At 37.6% G+C, this 14382-nt stretch overlaps 2 protein-coding genes across 2 annotated transcripts; one reads left to right on the plus strand and one right to left on the minus strand.

The window, feature by feature from the left end:
- The first annotated feature begins 2233 nt into the window (after positions 1–2233).
- LOC136785876 (3'-5' RNA helicase YTHDC2-like) lies at positions 2234–7769 on the plus strand. Its single transcript, XM_066747200.1, has 7 exons — positions 2234–2571; positions 2650–2843; positions 2924–5009; positions 5094–5480; positions 5550–5800; positions 5872–6212; positions 6288–7769. The coding sequence occupies exons 1-7, from the start codon at positions 2378–2380 to the stop codon at positions 6297–6299; spliced, it is 3465 nt and encodes a 1154-aa protein (XP_066603297.1). The 5' UTR covers positions 2234–2377; the 3' UTR covers positions 6300–7769.
- Positions 7770–7908: 139 nt separating this feature from the next.
- On the minus strand, positions 7909–14196 carry LOC136785878 (aminopeptidase N). The gene is made up of 14 exons (XM_066747203.1): positions 13798–14196; positions 13460–13716; positions 12900–13103; positions 12650–12811; positions 12197–12535; positions 11948–12098; positions 11744–11870; positions 11561–11651; positions 11283–11463; positions 9929–10157; positions 9377–9654; positions 9057–9280; positions 8808–8984; positions 7909–8687 (listed from the first exon to the last, which is right to left on the minus strand). The coding sequence occupies exons 1-14, from the start codon at positions 13885–13887 to the stop codon at positions 8219–8221; spliced, it is 2979 nt and encodes a 992-aa protein (XP_066603300.1). The 5' UTR covers positions 13888–14196; the 3' UTR covers positions 7909–8218.
- Positions 14197–14382: the final 186 nt, after the last annotated feature.

Raw genomic sequence — 14382 nt, forward strand, 5'->3', positions numbered from 1 at the left:
ACACAGAATGTTATTACGCTTAATGACAATTTTATCTCCTTAATATTGATTACATCTAAGTTTCTTTTAATTTCTCTAAAAGCTCGCATGCTAATATAATGTAGGCCAACGAATGAAACAGCAGAGTGTGTTTTGAAGCATATTTTGCACCATTAAGAATTAACTCGTCAACACGGAAAAAAAGATAAGATTTTTTCAAAGGTACATTCGTGGCTGGAAAAAGGTATGTTTCGTTTACATGGATTTCGTGTGCAAGTTAATTGATATTTGTGCTGCGGAAGAATGGGCAGAGGAAAAGGAAAGAAAAAATTATCTGTTTTGGTAGAGGATAATTATTAAATTATAGGTTTTTGAGCAAAACCACACACACACACACACAGTAGTTACAAAAATGTAGAAATATTAAAATTTAATCAATCGGTTTTGCTAAAAATTGCTTAATTCGTATGGAGTACTTTAAGAAGTTATTCGACTACCACCACTGATACACGTTTTCGTGTTAAAATGGCTTTATTTGATTTTGCTGAGAGAAATTGGCTGAAATGGGTGTAAAAAGAAAGAATGATACTCGACTGATTTTTTTAGTTGGGTTAAATAATGCGTTTAAACGTCTGCATTCGTCAATCTGTAGGAAGTAGTATACTAGCTAGAGTCTTGAAGGCTGTGCTCGTTCAGAGCCTAAGCTTCAGTCGTAGAGTCGTAGCAGTACCTTTTCAACTTCCAATCAATGAGAATCTTTCGCATTAACTCACGAACAAGCGCAACGAGACGTCGCGATGTCATCTTACGTAATTCGTGAATGCACGACCACGAACGGTGCCACCTACTCAAAATCAAATCGTTACAATTTTCCGTTAACCGGTTACTTCCTTTAATAACAATTTCCCCCTGCCAAATTTTTTCATAAAACAAAACATCCGATTCGGCAGATTCTTATTTCACTCCGAATCCTTATATATATATATACCAGTCATGCGACAGAGATGAATATTATTGTTTTGTTTTTCTAGGAAAATTATTGGTTAGTCATAGAGAAAAGAAAAAAAAGATGATCCTTGAAAAGTTTTAAATCAACTTCCGCGAGAATGAATAATTATAGCTACATGAATAAGCTTTATATTACTACAAAATATTTGTGAAGAGTAGTAATTTCGACTGATTTGGTTGAACGCGAGCTTGTCATTATTTACTTTTCATCAGCTTTACGCTCAAACTGACATACGATAGCTAGCATATACTCAAATAAATTTATTCTTCTTTTGTAATGTTGTTGCACTTATATGCAGCGGTTTAAGATTAGATCGAGTTACGGTTCTTTAAAGAAAATGATACTTGTGAATACAGAGTTCTGTGCAAAAAACCTGTTGCTTCGTGTATACGTCATACACACACACACACATGTAGTCACGGAAAGCATGCTTGTTCAAAACGGAAATTTCTTTCAAAACGAAAACTACTCTTTGTTTCCAACAAGATTACTGTTAAACAATATACGTCAGCTACGATGTTAAACTTGTGTATTGTAACTTTTTTTGTAAACGTTGTATTCTTTTACACTCCAAGCGTATAATGATGATCAGTATAATTATCGCTTAAATCTTTAGGACTAGAAATACTAATTTTAGATGTAACCTAACGATCGAATGTCACTCTTTTAGGAATAGACAGAAATAGAGTTTTATTGTTTGCATTTTATTCAAGTGCGAATATGACTGGCCTTTCTAAGGTAAAAGGTATATACAGGATTAAGTCAGGGATAACCGCAAAACGTTCACGTTACGAGTACATTGTATCTGGAATTTTACGATATCAATTTTGGCACAGCTATTCTTAAATGTAATATGTCTCGTAAAGTAAGTACACTTACCAGAAATAATTAATTCCAACCACGGCACATGGAAAATTTGATAAAAACGTTGAGGACGACATAACCCACGTACAAAATTGAACCGGCCATATTGTTTACTCAGACAGTATTCACCTCTTGTATGTTGTATGTGTGTGTGTTCTACTCGAGTTCATAGTCACTTCTGAGTGCTGCTGCACTTAGAATAAACCCATCAAACGCTTAAAAGGACCTCTATCCGCTTTACAACTCTTGTCGATATCTTATCGACCGTACCTGGATGCAGGTATTTTTGCTGCTTGCTACCGCCTTCTACCACCACCTGCGCCACATCCGTTTTTATCAGCTAAAATTGCGCGCGCCCCCCGTGCGTAATATATTCTCTCTTACCGTTACCTATGTATATTGCCTATTCGTATAATAAATTAGTCATTTGGTGAAGAACAACAATTTTTCTTTTAGATATTTTTTTTATTAAACAAGCATCCTGACTTCGACACTGTTTGAGATAGATACTTGATCCAAATCATTATGCCTCGTCGTAAGCAGCAAAAACACCAACCTATTGGAGAAGATACAAGAATAGCAGTTAACGTAACTATAAAAAAATTATTGGAATCACCCGAACAAAAAGAATTGGAGTTTCCATCTTCATATACTGCAGAAGAGAGAGCTTATATTCACAGACTTGCTATAAAGCTTGGACTAAAATCAAAAAGTCGAGGGTATGAGAAGATAATGAAAAGAAATATTAAGATAGACAAAAATTCAATATTTATATATAATTACATTCAATGTTTTAGGAAAGGTACAAACAGGTTCTTAACTGTATACAAAAGAGAAGGATCAACTATTGTGCAAGCAGATGCTGTTATTAATCTGCAAAAGACGTCTCGTCAAAGTGTTTATAATTTACTACGTATTTTTCCATTAAATCACAAAGAATGTCAGGATTTATTACCTCCCATAGAAAGAGAGCGACCTCTAAACACAGATGGTATATAGGTTTAAAGAATATTCTTTATTTGTTTAAGAAGTTGAGTTTCTATAATTATATAATTTAATATTTGGTTTTAGTAAACACTAATACAAAAGCCATGGGACGCTTAAATAGCAGTGTTCCACAAATTCCACAGTTGAAAACAAACTACGATGTATTAAATTTTCGAAAGTCTCTACCAATATTTAATGCAAGAGAGGATATTCTTAATGCGTTGAACAGTCACCAGGTTCTTATTATAGCAGGGGAAACAGGCTGTGGCAAAACAACTCAAGTACCACAATATATATTAGAAAACTGTCAGCAGAAACATCAAGTGTGTCGAATAATTTGTACTCAACCTAGAAGACTCTCAGCAGTGTCAGTTGCTGAGCGAGTGGCATTTGAAAGAGATGAAAAAATAGGTCAGACATTTGGTTATCAAATTAGGCTTGAAAGCAGAGTTGCGCCGAAGACACTATTAACATATTGTACAAATGGTGTACTACTTAGAACTCTCATGGGTGGAGACTCTGCTCTTGCCACTGTCACACACATAATTGTGGATGAAGTTCATGAGCGTGACAGATTCTGTGATTTTCTTTTGATCGCTTTAAGAGATGCTTTAGATAAATATAAATCTTTAAAAATTATTTTAATGAGTGCTACTATGGACACTAGTATTTTTAGTAATTATTTCAGTAAATGTAGTGTTGTTAATGTGCCTGGTCGGTTATTTGATGTTGATGTGTTTTACCTAGAAGATATTTTGAAAATAACAGGTTACATGACGAAAGAAATGATTCTAGCAAAAAAAGAATTGATACATAAAAAGGATCAACGTAAAGTATTAGAATCATGGACTCAATACAGGCCGCAGCAAATTGAATCCAACGCCACCAGCGAGAGATGTCATCTCCCATCGCCTATTTTAGCACAGCAGAGTGAGCCAATAGCTGAAAAATCAAGGCTTGAGCCTTGGCTTATAGAAGATATGGATAAAAGTATTTCCAATGCATGGTTATGTGGCGGTGATGATAATTTTGCCCAGCTTCTACACTTTATACTTTCTGAAAATGTTTCGGTCGATTATCAACATTCCAAAACGTCCGTTACACCTTTAATGGTTGCAGCTGGAAGAGGCTGCATTAACACAACTGAACAACTATTAAATCTTGGTGCAAATTTAAATTTACGCTCCGGTAATGAATGGACTGCACTGGACTGGGCTAAAAACATGAACCAGGTGGAATGTGCGGAACTAATTGAGGCTTATATGAAAACGTACGATTGTATGGCTCAGGATAATGAGATAGCGCAAGTGAAGGAAAGCAGTATTTCGGAAGAAGAGAGACTTTTGCTGGATATATATCATCACACATTCAACGATGAAAATGTAGACTATGACATTCTGTTAACTTTAATTTTACATATTCATTTGAAAATGCCAGCTGGATCGCTTTTGGTATTTTTACCGGGTTACGATGATATAGTGACAATGAGAGAGAGAATCATGAGCGAAGATAAGCGAATGAATCAAGGGTTACGCTACAATTTGTTTGTACTTCATTCGAATATGCAAACTTGTGATCAAAAGAAAATATTTAAATCTAGTCCTCAAGGTACTCGAAAAATTATACTTTCTACTAATATAGCGGAAACTAGTATTACTGTCGATGATGTAGTATATGTAATAGACTCGGGAAAAGTTAAAGAGAAATCGTTTGACGCAATTTCTGGAATTTGTATGCTCAGATGTAATTGGATATCGCAAGCATGTGCAAAACAGCGTAAAGGTAGAGCTGGGAGATGTCGAAAAGGAATTTGTTTCCGTCTATTTTCGTCTATAAGATTTAATAATATGCAAGCATATCAGACCCCTGAAATGTTAAGACTGCCACTTCAAGAATTATGTTTGTTTACGAAGCACTTGGCTTCAGGCAATACTCCGATTGCCGAATTTTTAGACAGAGCTTTAGAGCCTCCGTCCAATTTAGTAACTAGAAATGCAGTTCAATTGTTAAAGACAATTGATGCATTGGATCCTTGGGAAGACTTAACAGAATTGGGAAGTCACTTGTTAGATTTGCCAATTGAACCGAGATTAGGAAAGATGCTTCTATACGCAGTTGTACTAAAGTGTTTAGACCCTATTTTAACGATTGTTTGCAGCTTGGCTTACAAGTAAGTCTATAATCAACTAATAGAATTGTATGAATACAATTTTTAATGTTTAGCACATGTTTTTTATGAAATTGATTTGTATAGGGATCCGTTTATTTTACCGTCTCAGCCATCGCAGAAGCGAGCAGTAGCTGTGTCTCGAAAGAAATTCGCCATGGATACATACTCTGATCATATGGTTATGCTACGAGCTTTTCAAGGATGGCAAAATGCAAGGGCTAGTGGTAAAGAGAGATCGTTCTGTGAGAAAAATTTCATCTCTGCGGCTGTTATGGAAATGATTGTTGGAATGAGAACGCAACTTCTTGGGCAGCTTCGCGCTTCTGGATTTGTCAGGGCTCGGGGTTCTGGGGACATCAGAGATTTGAATTCCAATTCCGAGAACTGGGCAGTTGTTAAGGCAGCACTGACTGCTGGTTTATATCCGAATCTCATTCGGGTTGACAGAGAGCACTTACAACTGAGAACTCAGTAAGAAATCTTGTCTATATTGAAAGCGTTTAGTAAAATGATAATCTCACATACTCCTTTCAATTCCAGAAAAGAAGTTAAAGTAATGTTCCATCCATCTTCGACTTTAAGAGAATTTCCAAAATCCCCCAGGATGACCGCGTCGCAAACACATGCAGCTAATGTAGATTCTTTGCCATGTGATTGGTTGCTTTACGAGGAAATGAGCCGTACAGGACGATTTTGTCATGTAAAAACTGTTACTTTAGTCAATCCTTTAACTGTAGCGCTATTCAGCGGTCCCGCGAGATTGCCAATGGATGTTATTTATGAAGCAGAAGGTGTAATAACGTCTTAGAAAGAGATCTGCGGAAGGTATTTTTATTTGTACTAAGATTAATAATTTTTTCAGCGGTAATTGAGAGCGAATCTGATTCAGAAGTAGACGATAGCCACGAAGGAACAATATTCAAATTGGATGATTGGGTTGTATTCAAGCTCGATGCTGAAGCAGCCCAATTGTTTTTACATTTACGACAGAAGTGGAACGCTCTACTCTTGAGGAGAATGAAAGCACCGAATAAAGGCATGTCACAATTGGACGAAAAGGTTATAAGTACATTGGTGGCCGTGATTACTAATGAGGAACAGGCCTGTGGTCTGCAGCAACCATCTGGCATTGGACAACGGCCACGTCCTTTGATCGTTGATTACTATCCAGCAAATGCAAGAGGAACTGATGATTTCGTAGAGGTATTATATACTTAATTATTCATAATTGAATATTCTCTTATTGAAAAACTAATAATTGCTTTCTCTTAATTTCAGAGAAGCTTTTAAATTTATATTTGGATGGAAATTTTCTTTTTTGATTTTATTTATTTAAAGTCATTATGCTACGAAAGAGCGCATATATGACTACAGATATATGATCCTATACAAGTAACATATAATAAAAATAAACTAAATCCCATTGCATTAACATTAGCATTGTATACTTTTCATTTTATTTATACAGACTTTCATTGTAGTGATGTTTTGAGATGTAACATATGGTTTTTACACTTTCATACTATATGGTCTACCCTTTTACTACCTCTAAATTATAATATCATGACTCTAAAGAAGTTTTATAAAATTTTGGCTTTTTATCTTAGGGGCATGGCAAGACATTTATTGGTTTTAAATGAGAGACTAGTATATTTTTATGATTGAAGAAGTCATGTAGTCCCTGTAAGACTCGCACTGTGCGAATTGTCATGAAGTGTCGCCTAAGTCTTGTTGAGGATTTCCACACGTGCATTCCGAACTTTACATGACGTTAACCATAACCAGTGAGACCGCAAAGATATAATGATTAGTTCTTCTCCGGTTGAGAAATGTGATTTATTTCCCGTTAAATTTATTACCTTCAAACTAAGCTTTCGAATTAATGTTATGGAAGTTATTGTAGAAATAAATCCCTTTCTACCCTCCCTGTAACATAATTCGGGAATTGGTGTGTTCCTAGGGTTGAACCTTGAGACTGTATGTCAAATCGTATGCTAATATTTTGCTTGGAAACATCAGTAGTTTGCTTGTAGCTTCTGTAGCAAGTTGATCTGCTCTATCGTTGCCTGATATTCCATAATATAAAGGAATCTCCCGTGAAATTTAATTTTTTATGCTTGCTACTTTTGGCCTTTAAGTTAACAATATTACAATTTTTCTTCTTATTTCGACGATAGTATCATTGGATTTAGCGGTGAAGCAAAGTTCTGTAAATGTTATGATTGGATTTTAATGGTTGCTAGGAATGATATAGCTATTGTTGGGATGTGAAAAAATTGATTTTAGTGACATATCAATTACTACACATTTGGCTGTAAAAGTTGCTGAGTTATTATCGAAGTTGCAGGTTTCACTGAAATTAATCTGTGGGCTTTCATAAAGATAGAGCAAGGCGGTCGGAGGGCCAGCGATACTCAGACATCGACGCATAGAAATTTATAATCTCCAACAATAGCTTTTAATAAGTTACTGAAAGAACTTGAGCAATTATTAATTGTATGTAATTTAAAGCAGAGTTTGTGTGAAATACTCATTATATGTAATATTTATATGTGCGGTAAATAGTTTATTTTATTGCGTAAATTTTAAGGATTACTCTCAAGAGTTTTATTTAAAAGTCTGACTTTAATAAGATTCGAAGTTTGACCGGAAAGAAGAATAATAATCTTGCGTAGTGAAAATACAAATAATAAGCTATTCTAATTCTGTATAATGATTATCGGTGTATTATAAGCGAAGTTAAACATGTTAACAGCCTGTTAGTAAACGTAAATGTTTTATGTGTCCAGGGTACCTGTCCGCCACAGTAGCACCTTTATTGTTAATTTTAGGGATAAAATAATTTGTTGGAAATGTTTTGTTGATGTCACAGTTGTTGTATACTTATAAAATGTTTGAATTTCATTAAAATTGATTTATTTTATACAGAACCTACATTATTTATTGAAGCATATATTATGCAATATGAATGGGTAGTTTATCAAAATTCTCTTTCAATCACACTTGATTAAGTATAACAAGCTCGTATAATACATGTAATAACATTTTTCTTTATATGTCGTAATTTAGAATACTAGATTTATATATACATTTTCTCTAACCATTCTCAAGGGCCACACGGTAATAGAATAATCTATTGAAAAAACATCGTGCATTGATTCAAATTATTTTGTAATAACACGAAGAATTACAATTGGTCAATAAACTATTTATTTCTTCAATAAACCAAATACCCCTCCTGCTTGAATTGTTTTATTCAAAGGCAATGGCTTAATCTCGCCGATCAATTTTAAATCATCTTCGGGAAGGTTTTCTTTGAGCCAAGCGTCAATGATTGGAAGATTTTTCTCACCCCACTCGGTCTCCTGCTTGATTCTCTTAAGAGCTTTCTTAATTATACTTTCGGCCGATTCGAATTCGCCAAATCGAACTGTATACAGGTCAGAGACCATGTCGTAACCTTCCTGGCTATTGAAAGACGAAGTAGCCGAATTAATAATGCCGTCCCAGAGGAAAGTTTTATTCTCGAATTTCTCCTTTACAAAATCCCAATTATCCTGTAGAAAATAGAAAAGTGTCTTATAACCGGCTGCGCCACCGGATAAAGTGCTGAATATCAGATGAATATCCGAATTCGTAAAGTTTTCATTTTGATCTAAAACCGTCACGTTCAGGAGCCTGAAAAATGATGATAAAAATGGTTAGAGGATCATCGGAGCAATCCTAATATTACACACACGCGTATATATGTATATGTACATATAGCATATATTCCAAAGTGAAAAATCACACGAATACCTTTCAATTTTGTAAGGGTCTTTGGGACAACCCGCTAATGTCTTGAGAAGATAAGTTCGCTCATTTTCCTTTCTCGCGGTATCGTTCAATGGGAAATTAATGACGCGTTGAAGTCCAAATTCCCATTCGTCTATGGTTCCCCATTTGAATACTGGACAAATGAATTCGTTGGCAATCCTGTAAATTTAGAAGGTATATTTTACAGCTTGTTTTTATTCGCTGGTAGTCCGAGGAAGAGTATATACTGACGGAATTCCGCTGTCTGGTTCTTCCTCTTCCAGCCATTTCTTGTATTGCTCTCTCGCTTCCTTAACGCATGGCTGATATCCGGCTCGACACAGGAAATTTTTAATTAATCCGCGCATATGTACTTGCCAATTGTGTATATTGGTGGGAACCTCTCCAGCCTGTGTTTCATTGATAATTTTTCCTAGCTCGGTATACAGAGGCGTCATCAGATTACGAACGTACGCCTGCGAAAATGAATTTCTTTCTTTCTCAAATAACGCTGTATTTCCTTCGGGTACTTGAAAAAAGAAAAAGGAAAGACAGAAGAAAGTGGAGTTTACCTCAAATTTCGGATACACGTAGGAGTTCTCTATGCGTCTTCCGATATGATCGATCATCGTGAAGACTGGTTCCCAGACCACGTGACTCTTTTCTTCTTTCAAGAAAAGGGTCATGTTGAGGGCAACGCTAAAGCAAAGTTCTCCAGCATATGCCAGATTCCAAGCATCGTGTAAAAGCTTCGCGCGGGTTAGTACAGGAATCGTACTGCGCTTAGGTCCCTGAAGAAACTGGGACAACATTTTCCAATTGCAAGAATCGTAATTAACCGGAAACATTCCTAAAAAGTTTCATATTTTAACCCGTCTCCCTCTCTCCCTCTCTCCCCCTCTCTCTTTCTCTCTGTCTCATAACAGACCTATTGGAGAACCCGGAAATGTGCATAACTCAAGACCAAACTGACAATGGGATTCAGAAATGAGATTCGCTGATAAGTGAAGAATATTTTACAATCTTTCAGTATAAACCATTACGATTAACGATTAATCAAAGAGTAGAATGTATCGTTTCGGTGCGTATATATGTATAGCGTGTATAACGCAATAATTTCTCACCTATTTCCTCCGGATTAACAATAATGAAATGATCTTTATCGGTGATGTCCTTGATGGTTTGATTCTTGGTTCCATTTCCGGTAGTCAGCCAGGTCAGAGGCTTGGTTTTCGAAAAGTCCAAGCTATTCTCAGAAAGCATCACTATTGGGATGCTCCATTGATAAATGTCAACGATTCCTGGTGTCAAGGACTCAAATGCGGCTGGTTTGCCATCTCTGAAGTATATATTCTGAAAATCAACGTTATAAGCAGATACGTTCGAGCCAGAGATTTCTAATAGAGCTGGTATATGGAAAATTTCGAGGAAGGAGTCACGCGTTATCCGCATCGATAAATCTGTTTCCGCTCATCCTTCCTGAGTTACCTTGCCAATGAGTTTTTGCGTGCGGTCAATTATATCGTTTCCATCGAACGATCTCGCGCACGGCTATAAACGAGAGAGGAGAACGGAACAACGACATTTGTGTAAATAAGAAGATGCTGCTGTTGCTTTGGAGCGTAATTACAGTGTAGTTACACGTGTTGTGTCACTCGTTCCAACGATCAACAAACGCTTCTGTGTCCCGGGCATTATGCAAATCTCTTGGACAAACGAAAATTTATCTATCGCCTTCTCCGAACAATGAATCACAGTCACGACTGTCTGTTATCTGACGATGCACTTATATATAACGGGTGGCTTTTTCAAAAGTATTCAACATGAATAAGTGGAAGTAACGAGCAATGATAAAATCTGCAGTTTTCCAAAGACACGTCTATTAACTTTTTACCTCGAGGGGGCTCTCAGGATAACCATAGAAAAATATTGTACATTCTGTAGGTCAGTTTCAGTTTTTTTTTTTTTTTTTTTTTTAGTGGAGCCACCAACGTTCTATTTTTTATTGCATATTCTAGTATACAGCGTATCTCGATGGCTTTTCAAAAATTACAATATGTTGCCTTTAAACCCGGCCGTTTGTTAGATATATATTTACTTTTGAAAAAATCACCCGGTATATGTTTACATATAAACACATATATACATAGGATAATTTTTCAAATATTTCTAGCGAACGGAAAGGATTTTTCTGTCGCGTTTAAAGCTGGCAGTGTCGAGCAAACGAAAAATATACCTTAGAGGTGGAATAAAAAACCAATTTTTTTCTCCTATATATTGTTAAAACGAAAATTGGAGTATTATGGCGGAGTTTTCCACCTAACCAGGCTAAAATAGGTAAATAATTTTCGTGTGCGTGAGACTAATAGTAGTCGCATACCGTGTACACAACACGGCCTCAAACGAGACATTATCCGTGAGAAAATCGATGATTCGTGCAATATAGGATTTTTACCAGTGCATCCTTTGTTCGCTTACCTGACTGAAAGTAACGTTTCCAGCATTGTAATCGCGAGTGACCGTGACAATTGGCAAACGATCACGATGGATCCAGACTCTGCTTATTTGGTAAATATCCAGCTCCTTCGATAAGCTCTTCGTCTCGTTTGCCACGTCGTTCAAATGATTGTAAATCTGACGCTCGAAAAATGTTCTGTTGCTGCAGTGAACCGAAAGATAGAGAAGCCAGAGAAATATTGCGTGTCTGTGGTAGAATAATAATTGCCAATAATTTAACGCGATCAAATTTAACTCACCCATTGGACTGCGCACAGATGAATTTCCTCATGGCTTTCCGGAAATTATCCTTGCCAAGAGTATAATTGAACATCCGGAAGAGCAACTCGGCTAAAGTTAAGGATAAAAGTTTGATTTTATTTATAAACATGTGTATGTTCCATGCGAATTCTCCCTCCCTTTCTATTACTTCCGGTACGTACTCTTGGCGGATTTAGCGTCGTCTCGAATTCCGTAGACTCTCGAGAATGGATCGACTTTTCCAAATTCGTAATAGAGGGAGTAGAGCATGGTGATTGGCCATTTCCCTTCCAATTCGTCGGGATTCAGCTGGAATTGGTAGTAGAGAAGAGAAAGAGTTATAAAGAAATTGTCAGCAATATAATTTGTTGCAAAGTGAAATTTACGTCGGACGTTGTCATGGCCGCTAGAAACGAGTTTAATGCTTTATTGACCGGTGCATCGCTCCACTCTTTCGGGGTTATGTATTGCCCGATCCACTGATAGATCAATTCGTAGGCAATATTCCAAACGTGATCCTTCAGTAATTGCTCTTTCCTGTTTCAATGATTCTAATATTAGACACGACATACGTCAATGACACGTGGAAGGCTGCATCATCGAGGAATAGGACGAATCATTTGGCCTGTACTCACGTGAAATAGACTATGCCCCAGTTGTCGAAAGATTTTTCAGCCCCGACGTGTCCTGGATAGGCGACAATGTCTAGCTTCGGTAATCCAATCGAGCTGTTGAAATAATTCTGCAGGTAATTATAGATCATGACGATCTTCTCCGGAACCTTTTTATCCTTCAGCAACTGCACGATCTCCTTCGGAGCCCAGAATTGAACATCCAGTTGTTCGCCGTTGATTTTATTAACGGGCAGGGTCGAGGCGAAACCATCGAATTGCGAAATGAAAAGACCCAATTGATAGGTCGCCATTAACGGAGTTTTCTGGAATTCGTGCCACACGGCGTTTGGTTCATTGGCTCTTAAAAATCAAAACAAAAAAAAAAGGGAAAAGAAATAAGAGAAAATTTCGCATGAGTATTGATAACGCAAGTCGATTGATAACTAGGATCGAACGTTGGAATGGAGCACTTACATTTTGGTGATCTTCTCGAGAGGAACGTTCGATCGTGCGACGTCATTTATCGAACGTTTGACGTTTAATTTAAAAGTTGCTTTGTACCCTGGATCGTCCATGCAAGGGAACATGGTCGAAGCGTAGTTCAGCCGGAGATTCGTGGCGTAGAATGAATCGTGCCTGGGATAAAATTGAGGAAAAAAAGAAAGAAGAAGCACAGGAGAGAGAAATATGAAGCAACGAGTGTGAAGATTTAGCTGAAATTTACCGCTCTTGCTTCCAAAGATAATAATCTTCCTTGAAGAAGCCTACTCCGTTGCTGGTAAGGTTCGCGGTGTATTTAATGTCAATCGTGCAACTTTCGTTGACTCGCATCAGGTGTTCCAGGACGATCACGAAAAAGTTTCGATTGGTCTTCATGAGTCGACCCATTTCCGCGATGTGGACGACCAGCGATGCAGGATCGGTTTTGCTTCAACAGATTTTATCTTTAATCTACTTTGTCTCTCGGTAACAATCCATTTTATTACTATACATTTGAGGAAATCGCGTTGCTCGTCTAGATTCGAAGAAATCTTTTCGTAAAACTATCATATACGCACTGAAAATGCAAAAGTTTTATATTTCATCAGAAAAATTTGTAGCGACTGTCTACAACATTATTCCTTTATCCGCGAATAAACTTTGCGAGAAGCGATACATCTAAAGAAATAATTTCTAATGGAAATAATTAACACGATTATAATGAATACGTGGAAAGTGACTACGAGTGTTTATGTTGAAATATATACGCAACTCTGGAGTTGACATTGTATCGAAATAGCTCACTTTGGATTGATCTCGACGATTCTAACATCCGAATCTTCGATGATCATGTCAGGATCAGCATTGAGGACTATTTGGTCCCCTTTCTCCGACCAAGTAACGTTGATTTTAACTCGGCCTTTTAATTTATTTTCCGCCAATCGAGGCTCGATCTCCAATTCGTAGCTCGTGGCTATGACATCCTTGGGCAGGCGATTTTTTCTCTCGGACAGGAGTTGCTGGACGTCGTTCAAGCTGATGGAGCGTTCAGCCCTCGATGTCTATCGGAGAGAATCACACGATTGATATGATCGAGTCTCTCGAAAACGATATCGATTAGAAATTTGTCGTCGTTCACTCACTATTTTCGTTGCATGGCTAAACCGTATGGATAATCCCAGTATCAGGAGGAGGACTCCCGAATAAGCTATCAGGAAGGAATTGCCCCTCATGGCTCGTCCTCCAGTGCTGTCTATGGTGAGCGAAGAGTAAAATCGACCGTTCTCCTCTTCTGTATAAAATACGCGAATAATGAAAAACCTCGCTAATTCCCGGACTGTATCCAAGTGCTGGCAAAGCGCGCTGTGGCTTCAACAGGGACGTAGATGGCGATATTCGAGGAATTAGAGAATCGGGATTAGGAACGGGAACGGGACCAGCTCGCTGTAGTCCCGAGGGGCGGCGACCTGTATACGAGGGCGCCCGTCTGCCAACTGCTAAACGTTAAGAGAGTTGCGCGATCTAGATCGGAATAAAACTTGGGTGGACCCCTCGTTGTACACGGTGTACAGGGGGGGGGGGGGGTTGTGCAGATGAGACTGGGCCGGCCGCGAAGTCGGTGCCGCTCTGGTGCCATTTACGGTTACGCTGGCGCAGCAATCTTAAGCCGATTATTCAATTTACGCTTTGCAGACGTCACACAAAAGGGCCTAATCGTCCCCCCTAAC

The sequence above is a fragment of the Prorops nasuta genome, unplaced genomic scaffold (genome assembly GCF_024137725.1).
Source record: "Prorops nasuta isolate Cenicafe-Biocafe unplaced genomic scaffold, Cenicafe_Pnas_1.2 PNAS00003, whole genome shotgun sequence".
NCBI lineage: Eukaryota > Metazoa > Arthropoda > Insecta > Hymenoptera > Bethylidae > Prorops > Prorops nasuta.

What these genes read in the sequence shown, in the direction of transcription:
- LOC136785876 (XM_066747200.1), top strand. Translation starts at nt 2,378, where the DNA reads ATGCCTCGTCGTAAGCAGCAAAAACACCAACCTATTGGAGAAGATACA. An exon ending in CTAAAATCAAAAAGTCGAGG is followed by an intron (nt 2,572 to 2,649) that starts GTATGAGAAGAT and finishes TCAATGTTTTAG; the next exon opens with GAAAGGTACAAACAGGTTCT. An exon ending in GTTTGCAGCTTGGCTTACAA is followed by an intron (nt 5,010 to 5,093) that starts GTAAGTCTATAA and finishes TGATTTGTATAG; the next exon opens with GGATCCGTTTATTTTACCGT.
- LOC136785878 (XM_066747203.1), bottom strand. Translation starts at nt 13,887, where the DNA reads ATGAGGGGCAATTCCTTCCTGATAGCTTATTCGGGAGTCCTCCTCCTG. An exon ending in CGGCCATGACAACGTCCGAC is followed by an intron (nt 11,871 to 11,947) that starts GTAAATTTCACT and finishes TACCAATTCCAG; the next exon opens with CTGAATCCCGACGAATTGGA. An exon ending in ATCTGTGCGCAGTCCAATGG is followed by an intron (nt 11,464 to 11,560) that starts GTGAGTTAAATT and finishes GGTTCACTGCAG; the next exon opens with CAACAGAACATTTTTCGAGC.